Source organism: Salmo salar, chromosome 22 (assembly GCF_965601325.2).
Source record: "Salmo salar chromosome 22, fSalSal1, whole genome shotgun sequence".
Classification (NCBI taxonomy): Eukaryota; Metazoa; Chordata; class Actinopteri; order Salmoniformes; family Salmonidae; genus Salmo; species Salmo salar.
In genome coordinates, this window is record NC_138312.1 from 64830001 (window position 1) to 64847759 (window position 17759).

The window sequence follows — 17759 nt, forward strand, 5'->3', positions numbered from 1 at the left end:
TAGCAGGTCCTGATGTGGCTGTGGGCTACACTAGTTCATTTAGCAGGTCCTGATGTGGCTGTGGGCTACACTAGTTCATTTAGCAGGTCCTGATGTGGCTGTGGGGCTACACTAGTTCATTTAGCAGGTCCTGATGTGGCTGTGGGCTACACTAGTTAATTTAGCAGGTCCTGATGTGGCTGTGGGCTACACTAGTTCATTTAGCAGGTCCTGATCTGGCTGTGCCATATGGCTGTGGGCTACACTAGTTCATTTAGCAGACTAGATTTGCTTAGAATTCCGGGGCATTATTTTATAGTATGAAGAATACAATTGAACATAGCTGAATAAAATAGAAAGGATATTTTCGCCAAACGATTTGATGGAGTGCTCACATACAGCTATTCTGGGTTGTGTGGTTAACAAAGAAATAGGTCCTCCTATATGCTTAATTTAAAGTTATTAATGTAAGTTTAGTTGTTCTACAAACGTTGGGATATATGTTTAGATGTTTAATACATTCTAAGGCTGCATGATGAGACTCTAATGATGATTTGAAAAAAGTCACATGAAAGGCATGAGCTCTGCTTTGTTTTTTTGCGCAGGCTGTACACACTTCATCAGTCTCTCATTCACAATTCGACAAGCTGTCATAACGGTCGTATTGAGGAGACCAAAACGCAGCGGGTGTAGTGATCATCTTCTTTATTTACTTACTAAAGTGAACACTTAAACGAAAACAATAAACCACAACCAACAGTTCTGTAAGGTAACCCAACTATACAGAAAGCAACCACCCACAAAACACAAGTGAAACGAACACAACTAAATATGGCCTCCAATTACAGACGACAACAACCAGCTGCCTCTAATTGGAGGTCATTGCCAAAAACCCAACATAGAACTAGAATAAACATAGAAATATAAAACATAGAACAAAACCCCAAAAACATCAAAACACCCAAACCAAACCCCCCCCCTGCCACGCCCTGACCATACTACAATGACAAATAACCCCTTTTACTGGTCAGGACGTGACACAAGCACTCTATGTCCAAAACTCAAACGAGCATAACTTTTAAGTTCAAGTTTCAACTTGATTTGTTCCAGAGGGTAATTGGTCTTGCAGCAGCGGAGCATTAAAAACAACAGGAGACAAACAAAACATAAAAAATGTACTATGCATTACAAAGATACAGTTATAGTGACTACAATTAACTAGTACATAATGTCATAGGGCTGACAGTCATCAGTACAAATATATACAGTTCTAATGATTGACATTAGCATCAGCACAAAGGTATAGCAAGCCATAATAAGTATAGTGTTCTGTGAACAATAGTCCTGGAGGACCGTTCCACTCAGCTATAGATATACACTGTGGCTTCTACATCAACCTGGTTTAAAGACTTCAATTTACCATCGACCTAATGGCCGGCTGCTTAAAAGCCTTTTCAATTGGACTGAATGTATGTCATAAATAAGTTAGTGAAACTGTATATACTATCCTGATTCAGCATTGTTGATAAGAACATATACATTTTAATACGCGTCATCCTGCTAACATTATTCAATTGTCGCTAAAATGTGAAAACTGTCTGATTTTCATATTTGTTATTTGCAGTAATTCAAACCCCAGTAACCCAGAGTCTGTCAGACAGTAATGTATGCTGTATATCATGTCATAAAACTAATACTCTGCATATTTGTTTAACCAGCTGTCTCCATTTCAGAGGCAATAGACAATAATAGGCTATTATAGCCAGCAATGGCTGTTATGCCTTAATTCTGCCGGACCTCAGGAAGAGTTGACAGGAACTAATGGGGATCCATAATAAACCCCAGGAAGAGTAGCTGCTGCCATGGCAGGAACTAATGGGGATCCATAATAAACCCCAGGAAGAGTAGCTGCTGCCATGGCAGGAACTAATGGGGATCCATAATAAACCCCAGGAAGAGTAGCTGCTGCCTTGGCAGGAACTAATGGGGATCCATAATAAACCCCAGGAAGAGTAGCTGCTGCCTTGGCAGGAACTAATGGGGATCCATAATAAACCCCAGGAAGAGTAGCTGCTGCCTTGGCAGGAACTAATGGGGATCCATAATAAACCCCAGGAAGAGTAGCTGCTGCCTTGGCAGGAACTAATGGGGATCCATAATAAACCCCAGGAAGAGTAGCTGCTGCCTTGGCAGGAACTAATGGGGATCCATAATAAACCCCAGGAAGAGTAGCTGCTGCCTTGGCAGGAACTAATGGGGATCCATAATAAATACAAATACAAGTGTAACTTTAGTATGCCTACTATGGTACCATGTTACTGTGTTACTGTGTCACAGAACTATAGATCTATTCTATATGTGTTTCTTCATTTGTTTCTGGTTTGGATGTTATTCCCATAAATGTGTATACTGAACATTCAAAACTTTAAGAACATCTGCCCTTTCATGACAGACTGACCAGGTGAATCCAGGTGAAAGCTATGATCCCTTATTGATGTCACCTGTTAAATACACTTCAATCAGTGTAGATGAAGGGGAGGAGACAGGTTAAAGAAGGATTTTTAAGCCTTGAGACAATTCCACATAGATTGTGTGTGTGTGCCGTTCAGAGGGGAATAGGAAGGCAAACAATTTTAGTGCTTTTGAATGGGGTATGTATGGTAGTAGGTGCCAGGTGCACCGATTTGTATCAAGAACTGTAACGCTGTTGGGTGTTTCACGCTCAGCAGTTTCCCGTGTGTATCAGGAATGGTCCACCACTCAAAGGACATCCAGCCAACCTGACACAACTGTGGGAAGCATTGGAGTCAACATGGGCCAGAATCCCTGTGGAACGCTTTCAACACTGTTCTGAGGGCAAAAGTAGGGGTGCAACTCAATAATAGGAAGGTGTTGCGGATTTTTGGTATACTCAGTGTATGTCACATTATAATTTGAAATGGCTGGTAATGTAAATGAACATGTAAAGGGATAACCAAGCTTCGCATGCTGTCGATTGATTGATGGATGGATGGTTGGTTGGTTGGTTGGTTGGTTGGTTGGTTGGTTTGGATGATGGATTGATGGATTGATGGATTGATGGATTGATTGATTGATTGGTTGGGTGGTTGATGGATTGGTTGATTGGTTGGTTGATTGATTGATTGATTGATTGATTGACTGGTTGGTTGATGGATTGATTGATTGATTGATTGATTTATGGATTGATTGATTGATTGGTTGATGGATTGATTGATTGATTGGTTGATTGACTGGTTGGTTGATGGATTGATTGGTTGATTGATTGATGGATTGATTGGTTGATGGATGGATTGGTTGATTGATTGGTTGATGGATTGATTGATTGATGGATTGATGGATTTGATTGATTGATTGATTGGTTGATTGACTGGTTGGTTGATGGATTGATTGATTGGTTGATTGATTGGTTGATGGATGGATTGGTTGATTGATTGGTTGATGGATTGATTGATTGATGGATTGATGGATTTGGTTGATTGATTGATGGATTGGTTGGTTGATGGATTGATTGCCTTCTCTCTCTCTCCTCCAGGTGGAGATGCTGGAGCGTAAGTACGGAGGCCGTTTCATAGCGCGTCATGCGGCCCGCACCATCCAGACAGCCTTCCGCCAGTATCAGATGAACAAGAACTTTAAACGTCTCCGCAGTTCCATGTCCGAGAACCGCATGTCCCGACGTATCGTCCTGTCCAGCATGAGGATGCAGTTCTCCTTGGAAGGCCCTGAGAAGGTTCACCAGTCCTCCTCCCTCACCGACAACGGAACCAAACACCTGGGGGCCCTGGTCCAATCAGAATGCAGCACTGACCTGGGGGGTGTGGTCCCAGGTACTATGAAGTCACCTGTGGTGGCCCAGAACTCTGACTTCACCGACGCTATAACGGAGCTGGAGGACGCGTTCTCCCGTCAGGTCAAGTCTCTGGCCGAGTCGATAGACGATGCTCTGAATAGTAGGAGTCTGCACAGGGAGGAGGGGGGGGCAGGAGAGACGAGGCAAGGGGGGAGAGGACACCCCGACCTGGACAAAGACCGAGACAGAGAGCTGTTCACCTACCAGGTCAAACCCTCCTCACACAGCAGCGCGGAACACCACAAACTGGATGAGATGACAGCATCATACAGCGATGTGACTCTCTACATCGATGAGGAAGAGCTGTCCCCTCCTCTTCCTCTGTCTCAGTCCCTGGACCATCCCTACTCTCCTCTCCCCCTGTCTCAGTCCCTAGAGCGCCCCTACACCCCCCTACCATTGGTAGACCGGCCCTCCTCCAAAGAGTCGGAGCTGCGTTTGCGTTCTCTCTCCTGGTCTCTGGTCCATAAGGATGATAAAGGTCAGGGGTCAGACACCTCCTGCTGCAGCACACCCTCCCTGAAGCAGCAGGAGCAGAGGCTTAGGGTCGACCACCTCCCGCTGCTGACTATCGAGCCGCCCAGCGACAGCTCCGTGGAGCTCAGTGACCGTTCCGACCGCTCCTTTCTGAAGAGGCAGAACGCCTACGATCGCCAGCCCATTAGTCAGCCAGCCAGCCCCAAACATCCCCCTCTTCACCCCTCCTCCTTGTCTCACCCCCGTGGCCTGCCCCCCAAGGGAACCTCCAGGAATGAGGATGGTCCCCGCCACCGGCCACGAACACTAGAGGCCCACCTGGCGATCAACGGGATGGCTAACCGGCAGAGCAAGTCAGAGTCTGACTTCTCAGATGGGGACAATGACAGTATAAACTCTACATCTAACAGTAATGACACTATTAACTGCAGCTCTGAGTCCTCCAGTAGAGAACAGACCCTCAGAAAACAGACCTATCACAAAGACACACGCAACAGCTGGGACTCACCGGCCTTCAGTAATGACATCATTAGGAAGAGACACTATCGCATCGGACTAAACCTGTTTAACAAGTAGGTTCTGGACAGAGGCACACACACTAAAGTCTGAGTCTGATCAGTGATCAGTGGTTCTGATCAGTGATCCGTGGTTCTGATCAGTGGTTCTGATCAGTGATCCGTGGTTCTGATCAGTGGTTCTGATCAGTGATCCGTGGTTGTGATCAGTGGTTCTGATCAGTGATCCGTGGTTGTAATCAGTGGTTCTGATCAGTGGTCCGTGGTTCTGATCAGTGGTTCTGATCAGTGATCCGTGGTTGTAATCAGTGGTTCTGATCAGTGGTCCGTGGTTCTGATCAGTGGTTCTGATCAGTGGTCAGCGGTTCTGATCAGTGGTTCTGATCAGTGGTCAGTGGTTCCGATCAGCATCCAATCAAAATGTATTTGAGATTATTCCAAACATAGGGTGTAAGGAAATGAAAGGCAGATTTACCTAACTCTGTAGACACCGAAGGAGTCGCCAAAGTTAACCAACCCTGTGAACGGGTAACTTATCATTTTACATTTTATCAGTGACGTTAGGTAAGTCGGAAGCTTATGAAGCAGGGCTTTGTAAACAAAAAGAGCGTAGTGATGTGACTTTAAAGAGGTCCAGACAACCTTTTGGTAAAGAATGCAGTGATGAGTAGTAAAACTGTCTCTGTGATAAAACGAAGGGTGCTGTGATAAACGGCATCCAGGGGCTTAAGAGTAGAGGCAGCTGCACTTTGATAATAGTAATCACCATAACAACAGGTAGAAAGGTTGATAAATAGTATCATCATAACAACAGGTAGAAAGGTTGATAAATAGCATCACCATAACAACAGGTAGAAAGGTTGATAAATATTATCACCATAACAACAGGTAGAAAGGTTGATAAATAGCATCACCATAACAACAGGTAGAAAGGTTGATAAATATTATCACCATAACAACAGGTAGAAAGGTTGATAAATAGCATCACCATAACAACAGGTAGAAAGGTTGATAAATATTATCACCATAACAACAGGTAGAAAGGTTGATAAATAGAATCACCATAACAACAGGTAGAAAGGTTGATAAATAGCATCACCATAACAACAGGTAGAAAGATTGATAAATAGTATCACCATAACAACAGGTAGACAGGTTGATAAATAGTATCACCATAACAACAACAGGTAGAAAGGTTGATAAATAGTATCACCATAACAACAGGTAGAAAGGTTGATAAATAGTATCACCATAACAACAGGTAGAAAGGTTGATAAATAGTATCACCATAACAACAGGTAGAAAGGTTGATAAATATTATCACCATAACAACAGGTAGAAAGGTTGATAAATAGTATCACCATAACAACAACCGGTAGAAAGGTTGATAAATAGTATCACCATAACAACAACAGGCTGCACAATTCGCTTCCTGCTGACTAGAGATAGACGAGATCATTTCCTTTGACCTCTTGGCTTGGTTTTTGCTCTGACATGCACTGTCAACTGTGAGACTTTATTTAGACAGGTGTGAGCCTTTCCAAATCATGTCCAACAAATGAAATTTACCAGAGGTGGACTCCACCTTTCACTTTCTCATTATGGGGTATTGTGTGTAGATTGCTGAGGATTTTTTTAACCTAACAATGTTAGATTTAAGATATGGGTTACTGAGCCATCAATGAAGAGGGCAGCACACTTGAGAAGACCTGTCACCAATTGGTTAGTCCCTGTGTATTTCTTGGTATCTATTGCAAGTAAGGCATCAAGGACTTATTTTTCTGTGAATTACCAAAGTGCCAAAATTTCCCATTTTCAGAGTCAAACGGTAAAATTGTAGAATCAGCATTTATCCCACAGTTAGAGACAGTAGGGCCAGACACTCTTTCTAAAAGATTGCCATCAATGTTAGCAATTTTGTCCATAATGGGGCCAGAGTCTGAATTTGTTTGTTGGGCAAAGAGGAGGAAATACAACCCTTCAGAGATTTTACCGTTTTCCAAAATGTTGACGGATTGAACCAGGGACCCTCTGAACACATCAGCAACTGCATCCCACGATGCTTTGTTACTTATCTCTCCACTAAAGCCGTGGCCCTTGCAGAACAAGGGAAACAACTACTTCAAGGTCTCGGAGTGAGTGGTGTTACTGATTGAAACGCTACTAGCACGCATCGCTAACCAGCTAGCCATTTCACACCGGATACATCAGCGATACATTGATTACTACTAAAGACCTATTGACAGTGTTTTTAGTCACGTCTTAAAGCAGGATTGGACTGAGTGACTGTGATTGGACTGACTGACTGTGTTATTCTGTGTAAGTGTGTGTGTCTGTCTGTGTGTGATTGGACTGTGTGTGTGTGTCTGTGTGATTGGACTGAGTGTGTGTGTGTGTGTGTGTGTGTGTGTGTGTGTGTGTGTGATTGGACTGAGTGTGTGTGTGATTGGACTGTGTGTGTGTGATTGGACTGTGTGTGTGTGTGATTGGACTGAGTGTGTGTGTGTGTGTGATTGGACTGAGTGTGTGATTGGACTGACTGAGTGTGTGTGTGTGTGTGTGTGTGTGTGTGTGTGTGTGTGTGTTTGTGTGTGTGTGTGTGTGATTGTGTGTGTGTGTTTGTGTGTGTGTGTGTGTGTGTGTGTGTGTGATTGTGTGTGTGTGTGATTGTGTTGAATCTTGATGATTGTTGATCTTCTTTGATTTGCTTTATGGATCATTAAGTTGCTTTAAATCAGGACTTCTCCCCAGCCACCTCCCTTCTATCTTCTCTCAGGACCCCTATAGACCAGCAGGAGCTGAGCCGCCCCTCATCCCACCCTAACCCCACCCTAACCTCACCCCACCCTAACCCACCCTCACCCACCCTAACCCACCCTAACCCACCCTAACCCCACCCTCACCCACCCTAAACCACCCTAACCCACCCTCACCCACCCTAAACCACCCTAACCCACCCTCACCCACCCTAACTCACCCCACCCTCACCCCACCCTAACCCCACCCTAACCCCCACCCTAACCCCACCCTCACCCACCCTCACCCACCCTCACCCCACCCTAACCCACCCTCACCCCACCCTAACCCACCCTCACCCACCCTCACCCCACCCTAACCCACCCTCACCCCACCCTCACCCACCCTCACCCACCCTAACCCCACCCTAACCCACCCTAACCCACCTTCACCCACCCTAACCCACCTTCACCCACCCTCACCCCAAACTAACCCACCCTCACCCTAACCCACCCTCACCCCACCCTAACCCACCCTAACCCACCTTCACCCACCCTAACCCACCCTCACCCCACCCTCACCCACCCTCACCCACCCTAACCCCACCCTAACCCACCTTCACCCACCCTAACCCACCCTCACCCTCACCCCACCCTCACCACACCCTCACCACACCCTAACCCACCTTCACCCACCCTCACCCACCCTAACCCCACCCTAACCCACCCTAAACCACCCTCACCCCACCCTAACCCACCCCACCCTCACCCCACCCTCACCCCACCCTCACCCACCCACCCTCACCCACCCTAACCCACCCCACCCTCACCCCCCATCCTAACCCACCCTAACCCACCCTCACCCCACCCCATCCTAACCCATCCCCACCCTAACCCCACCCACACCCCACCCTAACCCACCCTAACCCACCCCACCCTAACCCACCCCACCCTCACCACACCCTCACCCACCCTAACCCACCCCACCCTAACCCACCCTCACCCCACCCCATCCTAACCCATCCTAACCCACCCTCACCCCACCCTCACCCCACCCTCACCCCACCCTAACCCACCCTCACCCCACCCTGACCCACCTTCACCCACCCTAACCCACCCTAACCCACCCTCACCCCACCCTAACCCACCTTCACCCCACCCTAACCCATCCTCACCCCACCCTCACCCCACCCTAACCCACCCTCACCCTCACCCCACCCTAACCCACCCTAACCCCACCCTAAACCACCCTCACCCCACCCCACCCTAACCCACCCTAAACCACCCTCACCCCACCCTAACCCACCCCACCCTCACCCCACCCTCACCCACCCACCCTCACCCACCCTAACCCACCCCACCCTCACCCCCCATCCTAACCCACCCTAACCCACCCTCACCCCACCCCATCCTATCCCATCCTCACCCACCCTCACCCCACCCTAACCTCACCCCACCCTAACCCACCCTCACCCCACCCTAACCCACCCACCCCCACCCTAACCCCCCCTCACCCCACCCTAACCCCACCCTCACCCCACCTTCACCCCACCCTAACCCACCCTCACCCCACCCTCACCCACCCTCACCCTCACCCCACCCTAACCCCACCCTAACCCACCCTAACCCCACCCTAAACCACCCTCACCCCACCCCATCCTAACCCACCCTAACCCACCCTCACCCCACCCCATCCTCACCCCACCCTCACCCACCCTCACCCACCCTCACCCACCCCACCCTAACCCACCCTCACCCCACCCCATCCTAACCCACCCTCACCCCACCCTCACCCCACCCCATCCTAACCCATCCTAACCCACCCTCACCCCACCCTAACACCACCCTCACTCCACCCTCACCCCACCCTCACCCCACCCTAACCCACCCTCAACCCACCCTAACCCACCCTCACCCCACCCTATCCCACCCTCACCCCACCCTAACCCACCCACCCCCACCCTAACACCACCTAACCCACCCTCACCCACCCTAACCCACCCTAACCCACCCTCACCCCACCCTAACCCACCTTCACCCCACACTAACCCATCCTCACCCCACCCTCACCCCACCCTAACCCACCCTCACCCTCACCCCACCCTAACCCACCCTAACCCCACCCTAAACCACCCTCACCCCACCCCATCCTAACCCACCCTCACCCCACCCCATCCTCACCCCACCCTCACCCACCCTCACCCACCCTAACCCACCCCACCCTAACCCACCCTCACCCCACCCCATCCTAACCCATCCTCACCCACCCTCACCCCACCCTAACCCCACCCTCACCCCACCCTCACCCCACCCTCACCCCACCCTCACCCACCCTAACCCACCCCACCCTCACCCACCCTAACCCACCCCACCCTAACCCACCCTAACCCACCCTAACCCCACCCTAACCCACCTTCACTCCACCCTACCCACTCTCACCCCACCCTCACCCCACCCTAACCCACCCTCACCCTCACCCCACCCTAACCCACCCTAACCCCACCCTAAACCACCCTCACCCCACCCCATCCTAACCCACCCTAACCCACCCTCACCCCACCCCATCCTCACCCCACCCTCACCCACCCTCACCCACCCTAACCCACCCCACCCTAACCCACCCTCACCCCACCCCATCCTAACCCACCCTAACCCACCCTCCCCCCACCCCATCCTAACCCATCCTCACCCACCCTCACCCCACCCTAACCCCACCCTCACCCCACCCTCACCCCACCCTAACCCACCCTCACCCCACCCCATCCTAACCCACCCTCACACCACCCTAACCCACCCTCACCCCACCCTATCCCACCCTCACCCCACCCTATCCCACCCTCACCCCACCCTATCCCACCCTCACCCCACCCTAACCCACCCACCCCCACCCTACCCACCCCACCTAACCCCACCCTCACCCCACCCTAACCCACCCACCCCCACCCTAACACCACCTAACCCACCCTCACCCACCCTAACCCACCCTAACCCCACCCTAAACCACCCTCACCCCACCCTAACCCACCCTCACCCCACCCTCACCCCACCCTAACCCACCCCACCCACACCCCACCCTAACCCCACCCTCACCCCACCCTAACCCACCCTCACCCTAACACCACCCTCACCCCACCCTAACCCACCCACACCCCACCCTAACCCCACCCTCACCCCACCCTAACCCACCCTCACCCTAACACCACCCTCACCCCACCCTAACCCCACCCTAACACCACCCTCACCCCACCCTAACCCCACCCTAACACCACCCCACCTTCACCCCACCCTCACCCCATCCTAACCTAACCTCACGCCATCCTAACCTCACCCCACCCTCACCCCACCCTCACCCCAAATCATGCCTCTTCTCTTACACATATTCAGACAGAGAAATCCCTGATTATGATAAAGCTCTCTCTCCTCCCCTCATTCCCTCTCTCTCTCTCCCCCCCTCCAGGAAGCCAGAGAAGGGTTGTCAGTACCTGACTGATCGAGGGTTTGTCCCAGACACTCCAGTGGGAGTGGCTCACTTCCTGCTCCAGAGGAAGGGCCTGAGCAGACAGATGATTGGAGAGTTCTTGGGGAACAGGCAGAAACAATTCAATAGAGACGTCCTGGAGTGAGTCAGTTGTCTGTCTGTCTCAGTGTGTCTGTATGTCTCTGTATCAACAAGACCAGCTACATAGACTGTATATGCAAGACCAGCTACATAGACTGTATATGCAAGATCAGCTACATAGACTGAATCAACAAGACCAGCTTTAGAAAACTCACATCAGCAAACCATCATCCCTTTCCCAACAAATCCTTCTTCTTAAACACCATGTTGATGCTACTCTTCGGACTGATATAACTCCCTCAGCTTCTGTCGTCTAATTCTCCATTCGTCTTCTCATCTGTTCACATAAACAGCTGGTCATTTACATATTTCAATGACCAGCTGGCCCATGTTGACTCCAATGCTTCCCACAGTTTGTGTGGTGGACCATTCTTGATACACACAGGAAACTGTTGAGCATGGGGAAAAAGAACAGCAACTTTGCAGTTCTTGACACAAACCGGTGCGCCTGGCACCTACTCCCATACCCCCGTTCAAAGGCACTTAAATATTTTGTCTTGCCCTATACTGTACTGTACCCAGCCAGCTAAAACTGAGACTCACGGAGCCCAGACAGTCTTACAATCAGTAGTACATATGTCTCCTATGTTCATACCAATGTTCTCTTCTCCAGTTGTGTGGTGGATGAGATGGATTTCTCGGCCTTGGAACTAGACGAGGCTCTCAGGAAGTTCCAAGCTCACATCAGAGTCCAGGGAGAGGCCCAAAAGGTGGAAAGACTCATAGAAGCATACAGGTAACACTAACCCTGAGATATACTACCACAATACTACCACTACCACACTACTACAACAATACTACCACAATACTACCACACTACTACAACAATACTACCACTACCACACTACCACACCACTACCACAATACTACCACACCACAACAACAATACTACCACAATACTACCACTACCACACCACTACCACAATACTACCACACTACTACCACAATACTACCACACCACTTCCACAATACTACCACACCACTACCACAATACTACCATACCACTACCACAATACTACCACTACCACACCACTACCACAATACTACCACACTACTACCACAATACTACCACACCACTTCCACAATACTACCACACCACTACCACAATACTACCATACCACTACCACAATACTACCACTACCACACTACTACAACAATACTACCACACTACTACCACAATACTACCACACCACTTCCACAATACTACCACACCACTACCACACTACTACAACAATACTACCACAATACTACCATACCACTACCACAATACTACCACACCACTACCACAATACTACCACACCACTACCACAATACTACCACAATACTACCACTACCACAATACTACCACTACCACTACCACAATACTACCACACCACTACCACACTACTACAACAATACTACCACAATACTACCACTACCACTACCACAATACTACCACACCACTACCACAATACTACCACACCACTACCACTACCACAATACTACCACTACCACTACCATAATACTACCACACCACTACCACACTACTACAACAATACTACCACAATACTACCACTACCACCACCACAATACTACCACACCACTACCACACTACTACAACAATACTACCACAATACTACCATACCACTACCACAATACTACCACACCACTACCACTACCACAATACTACCACTACCACTACCACAATACTACCACTACCACTACCACAATACTACCATACCACTACCACAATACTACCACTACCACTACCACAATACTACCACTACCACAATACTACCATACCACTACCACAATACTACCACACCACTACCACAATACTACCACACCACTACCACAATACTACCACTACCACAATACTACCACTACCACAATACTACCACTACCACAATACTACCACTACCACTACCACAATACTACCACACCACTACCACAATACTACCACAATACTACCACTACCACAATACTACCACTACCACTACCACAATACTACCACACCACTACCACAATACTACCACAATACTACCACTACCACAATACTACCACACCACTACCACAATACTACCACACCACTACCACAATACTACCACAATACTACCACTACCACAATACTACCACACCACTACCACAATACTACCACACCACTACCACAATACTACCACAATACTACCACTACCACAATACTACCACACCACTACCACAATACTACCACTACCACAATACTACCACACCACTACCACTACTACGCACAAAATCAGCAGGGGACCAAACACTCTCTTCCCCCACTGTAGTAACTGATTCAATGTAAAATTAAAATGAGGGGGGGGGGGGGGGAAGACAGGATTCGCAGATAAAAAGTTCTATGTTTGATTAATGGTTCTCAGCTCTGGGAGATGTTTCGTCTTCCCAGCTGTTTATATTTGGGCCAAAGAACAGGTTTAGTGTTGTGTTTTTAATTGATGTTTAACCATGTTTTTGTTTGTTTGAGTGTTTGTGTTGTGGGTTCCCAAACCCAGTAAAAGTTATTTTTAAAACTCAAAAACTCTCTCTCTCTTTTTCTGTCTCTCTCGCTGTCTTTCGGTCTCTCCTTTTTCTTTCTCATTCTCTCATTATTTCTCCCTCCTACAGCTAGAGGTACTGTTTCTGTAACCCCGGGGCGGTATGTCAGTTCTGTTAGTTATCTCATGGTTAGGGTTCGTCTGTATAATACAGGATGTTTGTTGTTCTCTCTCCAGCCAGAGGTACTGTATCTGTAACCCCGGGGTGGTACGACAGTTCCGTAACCCCGACACCATCTTCATCCTGGCGTTCGCCATCATCCTCCTCAACACTGACATGTACTCTCCCAACGTCAAGCCGGAGAGGAAGATGAAGCTGGAGGACTTCGTCAAGAACCTCAGAGGTAGAAATCCATTTAGGTAGTCAGGGTCTGTAACTGTAACTCCTGACCTCTCTCTAATAGAACCTGCACTACAACTTGATGAATGTCCCTGTCTAGAAGGTGTTTATATTGTGTCATGGCTAAGCAGTGGAACTCAAGCAAAGCAGAGTTTCTTTAACCAGAACAGAACAACATTTCTCTGACAATACAGTGCATTTGGAAAGTGTTCAAACTTCTTGACTTGAATTTTTTTCTCATCAATCTACACACAGCACCCCATAAGTGACAAAGTGAAACAGGTTTTTAGAAATGTTTGCTAAAAAACAGAAATACCTTATTTACCTAACTATTCAGACCATTTTGCTATGCATCTCAAAATTGAGCTCAGGTGCATCCTTTCCATTGATCGTCCTTGAGATGTTTCTACAACTTGATTGGAGGCCACCTGTGGTAAATTCAATTGATTGGACATGATTTTAAAAGACACACACCTGTGTATATAACGTCCCACAGTTCACAGTGCATGTCAGAGCAAAAACCTAGCCAAGGAATTGTCCGTAGAGCTCCGAGACAGGATTGTGTTGAGGAACAGATCTGGGGAAGGGTACCAAAACATTTCTGCAGCATTGAAGGTCCCCAAGAACACATTGGCCTCCATCATTCTTAATGCAGCGCTCCACCAATCAGGCCTTTACGGTAGAGTGGCCAGATGGAAGCCACTCCTCAGTAAAAGGCACGTGATAGCCCGCATGGAGTTTGCCGAAAAGGCACCTATAGGACTCTGACTGTGAGAAACAAGATTCTCTGGTCTGATGAAACCAAGATTGAACTGTTTGGCCTGAATGACAAGTGTGACGTCTGGAGGAAACCTGGCACCATCCCTACGGTGAAGCATGGTGGTGGCAGCATCATGCTGAGGGGATGTTTTTCAGCGTCAGGGACTGGGAGACTAGTCAGGATCGAGGGAAAGATAAACGAAGCAAAGTACAGAGATATTCTTGATGAAAACCTGCTCCAGAGCGCTCAGGACTTCAGGCTGGGGTGAAGGTTCACCTTCCAACAGGACAACGACCCTAAGCACACAGCCAAGACAACGCAGGAGAGGCTTCAGGACAAGTCTCTGAATGTCCTTGAGTGGCCCAGCCAGAGCCCGGACTTGAACCTGATCTAACATCTCTGGAGAGACCTGAAAATAGCTGTGCAGCAACGCTCCCCATCCAACCTGACAGAGCTTGAGAGTATCTGCAGAGAAGAATGGAAGAAACTCCCCAAATATCAATCAATCAAATGTATTGATGAAGCCCTTTTTACATCAGCCGATGTCACAAAGTGCTGTACAGAAACCCAGCCTAAAACCCCAAACAGCAAGCAATGCGGATGTAGAAGCACGGTGGCTAGGAAAACCTCCCTAGAAAGGCCAGAACCTAGGAATAAACCTAGAGAGGAACCAGGCTATGAGGGGTGGCCAGTCCTCTTCTGGCTGTGCCGGGTGGAGATTATAACAGAACATGGCCAAGATGTTCAAACGATCATAGATGACCAGCAGGGTCAAATAATAATAATCACAGTGGTTGTAGAGGGTGCAACAGGTCAGCACCTCAGGAGTAAATGTTAGTTGGCTTTTCATAACCGATCATAGCCAATCAAATACAGGTGGGCCAAGCTTGTAGCGTCGTACACAAGAAAACTCTAGGCTGTAATTGCTGCCAAAGGTGATTCAACAAAGTACTGAGTAAAGGGTCTGAATACCTATAAATAGGTTTTTAGAAATATCATATGTTTTTTTAATCATTATGGTGTATTGTGATGAGGGGAAAAAAACGATTTAATACATTTTAGGATAAAGTTGTAACGTAACAATGTTGAAAAAGTGAAGGGTCTGAATACTTTCCGAATGCATTGTATGCGTATGCCATTTGATTTGATTTTGACTAGTGGAGAAGCAGAGTGATTCAAACTCACTCTCACAAACCGTTTCTAAAGGGAAACACAGTATTTCTGTGCATATTACTGTGAACGTACGGTATGTGTGTCTCTAGCGGGGATGGAGAGGACATCTAGCTTGAGATGCTGATAGGGTGTAAGAGGTTAGAGTTAGGGTTAGTTGTAACATTGCATCAACTATTTCTCCAGGTGTGGATGATGGAGGGGACATCCCACGGGAGATGCTGACAGGAATATATGAGAGGATCAGGAAGAGAGAGCTGAAGACCAACGAAGATCACGTCTCTCAGGTCCAGAAGGTCGAGAAACTCATTGTTGGGAAGAAACCGGTGAGTTTAGACCCTGTGCTGCCATAGACATATTTCTACAAGTCACAGTGAGTTTAGACTCTGTGCGGCCATGGACACATTTCAATAGGTCACAGGGAGTTTAGTCCCTATGCTGCCATGGACATATGTGACCGACTGCCTTGATTCGGCCTTATGTAGCAACATTTTAAATGGTGTTTTTTATTTGTGTCATGAAGAAGCCAGTATGTTGGACTTATTAGAACCCAGGTCCTCCATGACACACGACTCAGTTAGGTAAGGTAAGAGGTAAATTAGAGCTAGTGGACACACTGTGTTCACGAATAGATTACATTAAAGAGTAACCTTGCCTGAGACATGATGACTTGTGCAAGTTTCGAAAGTCTTCATGTGTCAGGCAAGGTTGCTCTGTAAGGTACAGGGCCTGGTCTAATCTCTATCTGAGCTTTTACATTTTAGTCACTTAGCAGATGCTCTTGTCCAGAGAGACTTACAGTTAATACATTTTAAGATGGCTAGGTGGGCCAACCACATCTGTCATAGCTACTTTAATGAGGAAAAATGTACTTACTATCAGCAAAGTCAGAGCAGGTATGGCGGGGGAAGGTCAGTGCTAGGAGGGGAGTCAGTACTAGTCGGGGGAAAAAGTCAGTTCTAGTAGGGGGGAAAAGTCAGTTCTAGTAGGGGGAAAGTCAGTTCTAGTAGGGGGGAAAAGTCAGTTCTAGTAGGGGGGGAAAGCCAGTACTAGTAGGGGGGAAAAGCCAGTACTAGTAGGGGGGAAAGTCAGTACTAGTAGGGGGGAAAGTCAGTACTAGTAGGGGGGGAAAGTCAGTACTAGTAGGGGGGGAAAGTCAGTACTAGTAGGGGGGGGGAAAGTCAGTACTAGTAGGGGGGGGGAAAGTCAGTACTAGTAGGGGGGAAAGTCAGTACTAGTAGGGGGGGGGAAAGTCAGTACTAGTAGGGGGAAAAGCCAGTATTATCAGGGGGGGAAAGTCAGTATTATCAGGGGGGGAAAGCCAGTACTAGTAGGGGGGGAAAGCCAGTACTAGTAGGGGGAAAAGTCAGTACTAGTAGGGGGGGAAAGCCAGTACTAGTAGGGGGAAAAGTCAGTACTAGTAGGGGGGGAAAGCCAGTACTAGTAGGGGGAAAAGTCAGTACTAGTAGGGGGGAAAAGTCAGTACTAGTAGGGGGGAAAAGCCAGTACTAGTAGGGGGGAAAAGTCAGTACTAGTAGGGGGGGGAAAGCCAGTACTAGTAGGGGGGGGAAAGCCAGTACTAGTAGGGGGGGAAAGCCAGTACTAGTAGGGGGGAAAAGTCAGTACTAGTAGGGGGGAAAAGTGGGGGGGAAAGCCAGTACTAGTAGGGGGGGAAAGCCAGTACTAGTAGGGGGGAAAGTCAGTACTAGTAGGGGGAAAAGCCAGTACTAGTAGGGGG

General features: G+C 48.2%; 1 protein-coding gene across 1 annotated transcript in view; it reads left to right on the plus strand.

Annotated features, from left to right (window-relative positions):
• Window positions 1-17759, plus strand: part of iqsec1b (IQ motif and Sec7 domain ArfGEF 1b) — a 45026-nt gene that overhangs the window by 1679 nt on the left and 25588 nt on the right. Inside the window, exons 2-6 of the mRNA XM_082967769.1 lie at window positions 3533-4899; window positions 11035-11196; window positions 11810-11932; window positions 13929-14095; window positions 16208-16347. Of these exons, the coding sequence (XP_082823895.1) occupies window positions 3539-4899; window positions 11035-11196; window positions 11810-11932; window positions 13929-14095; window positions 16208-16347 (1953 nt within the window). The 5' untranslated portion in view covers window positions 3533-3538. The remainder of the gene's footprint in view (window positions 1-3532; window positions 4900-11034; window positions 11197-11809; window positions 11933-13928; window positions 14096-16207; window positions 16348-17759) is intronic.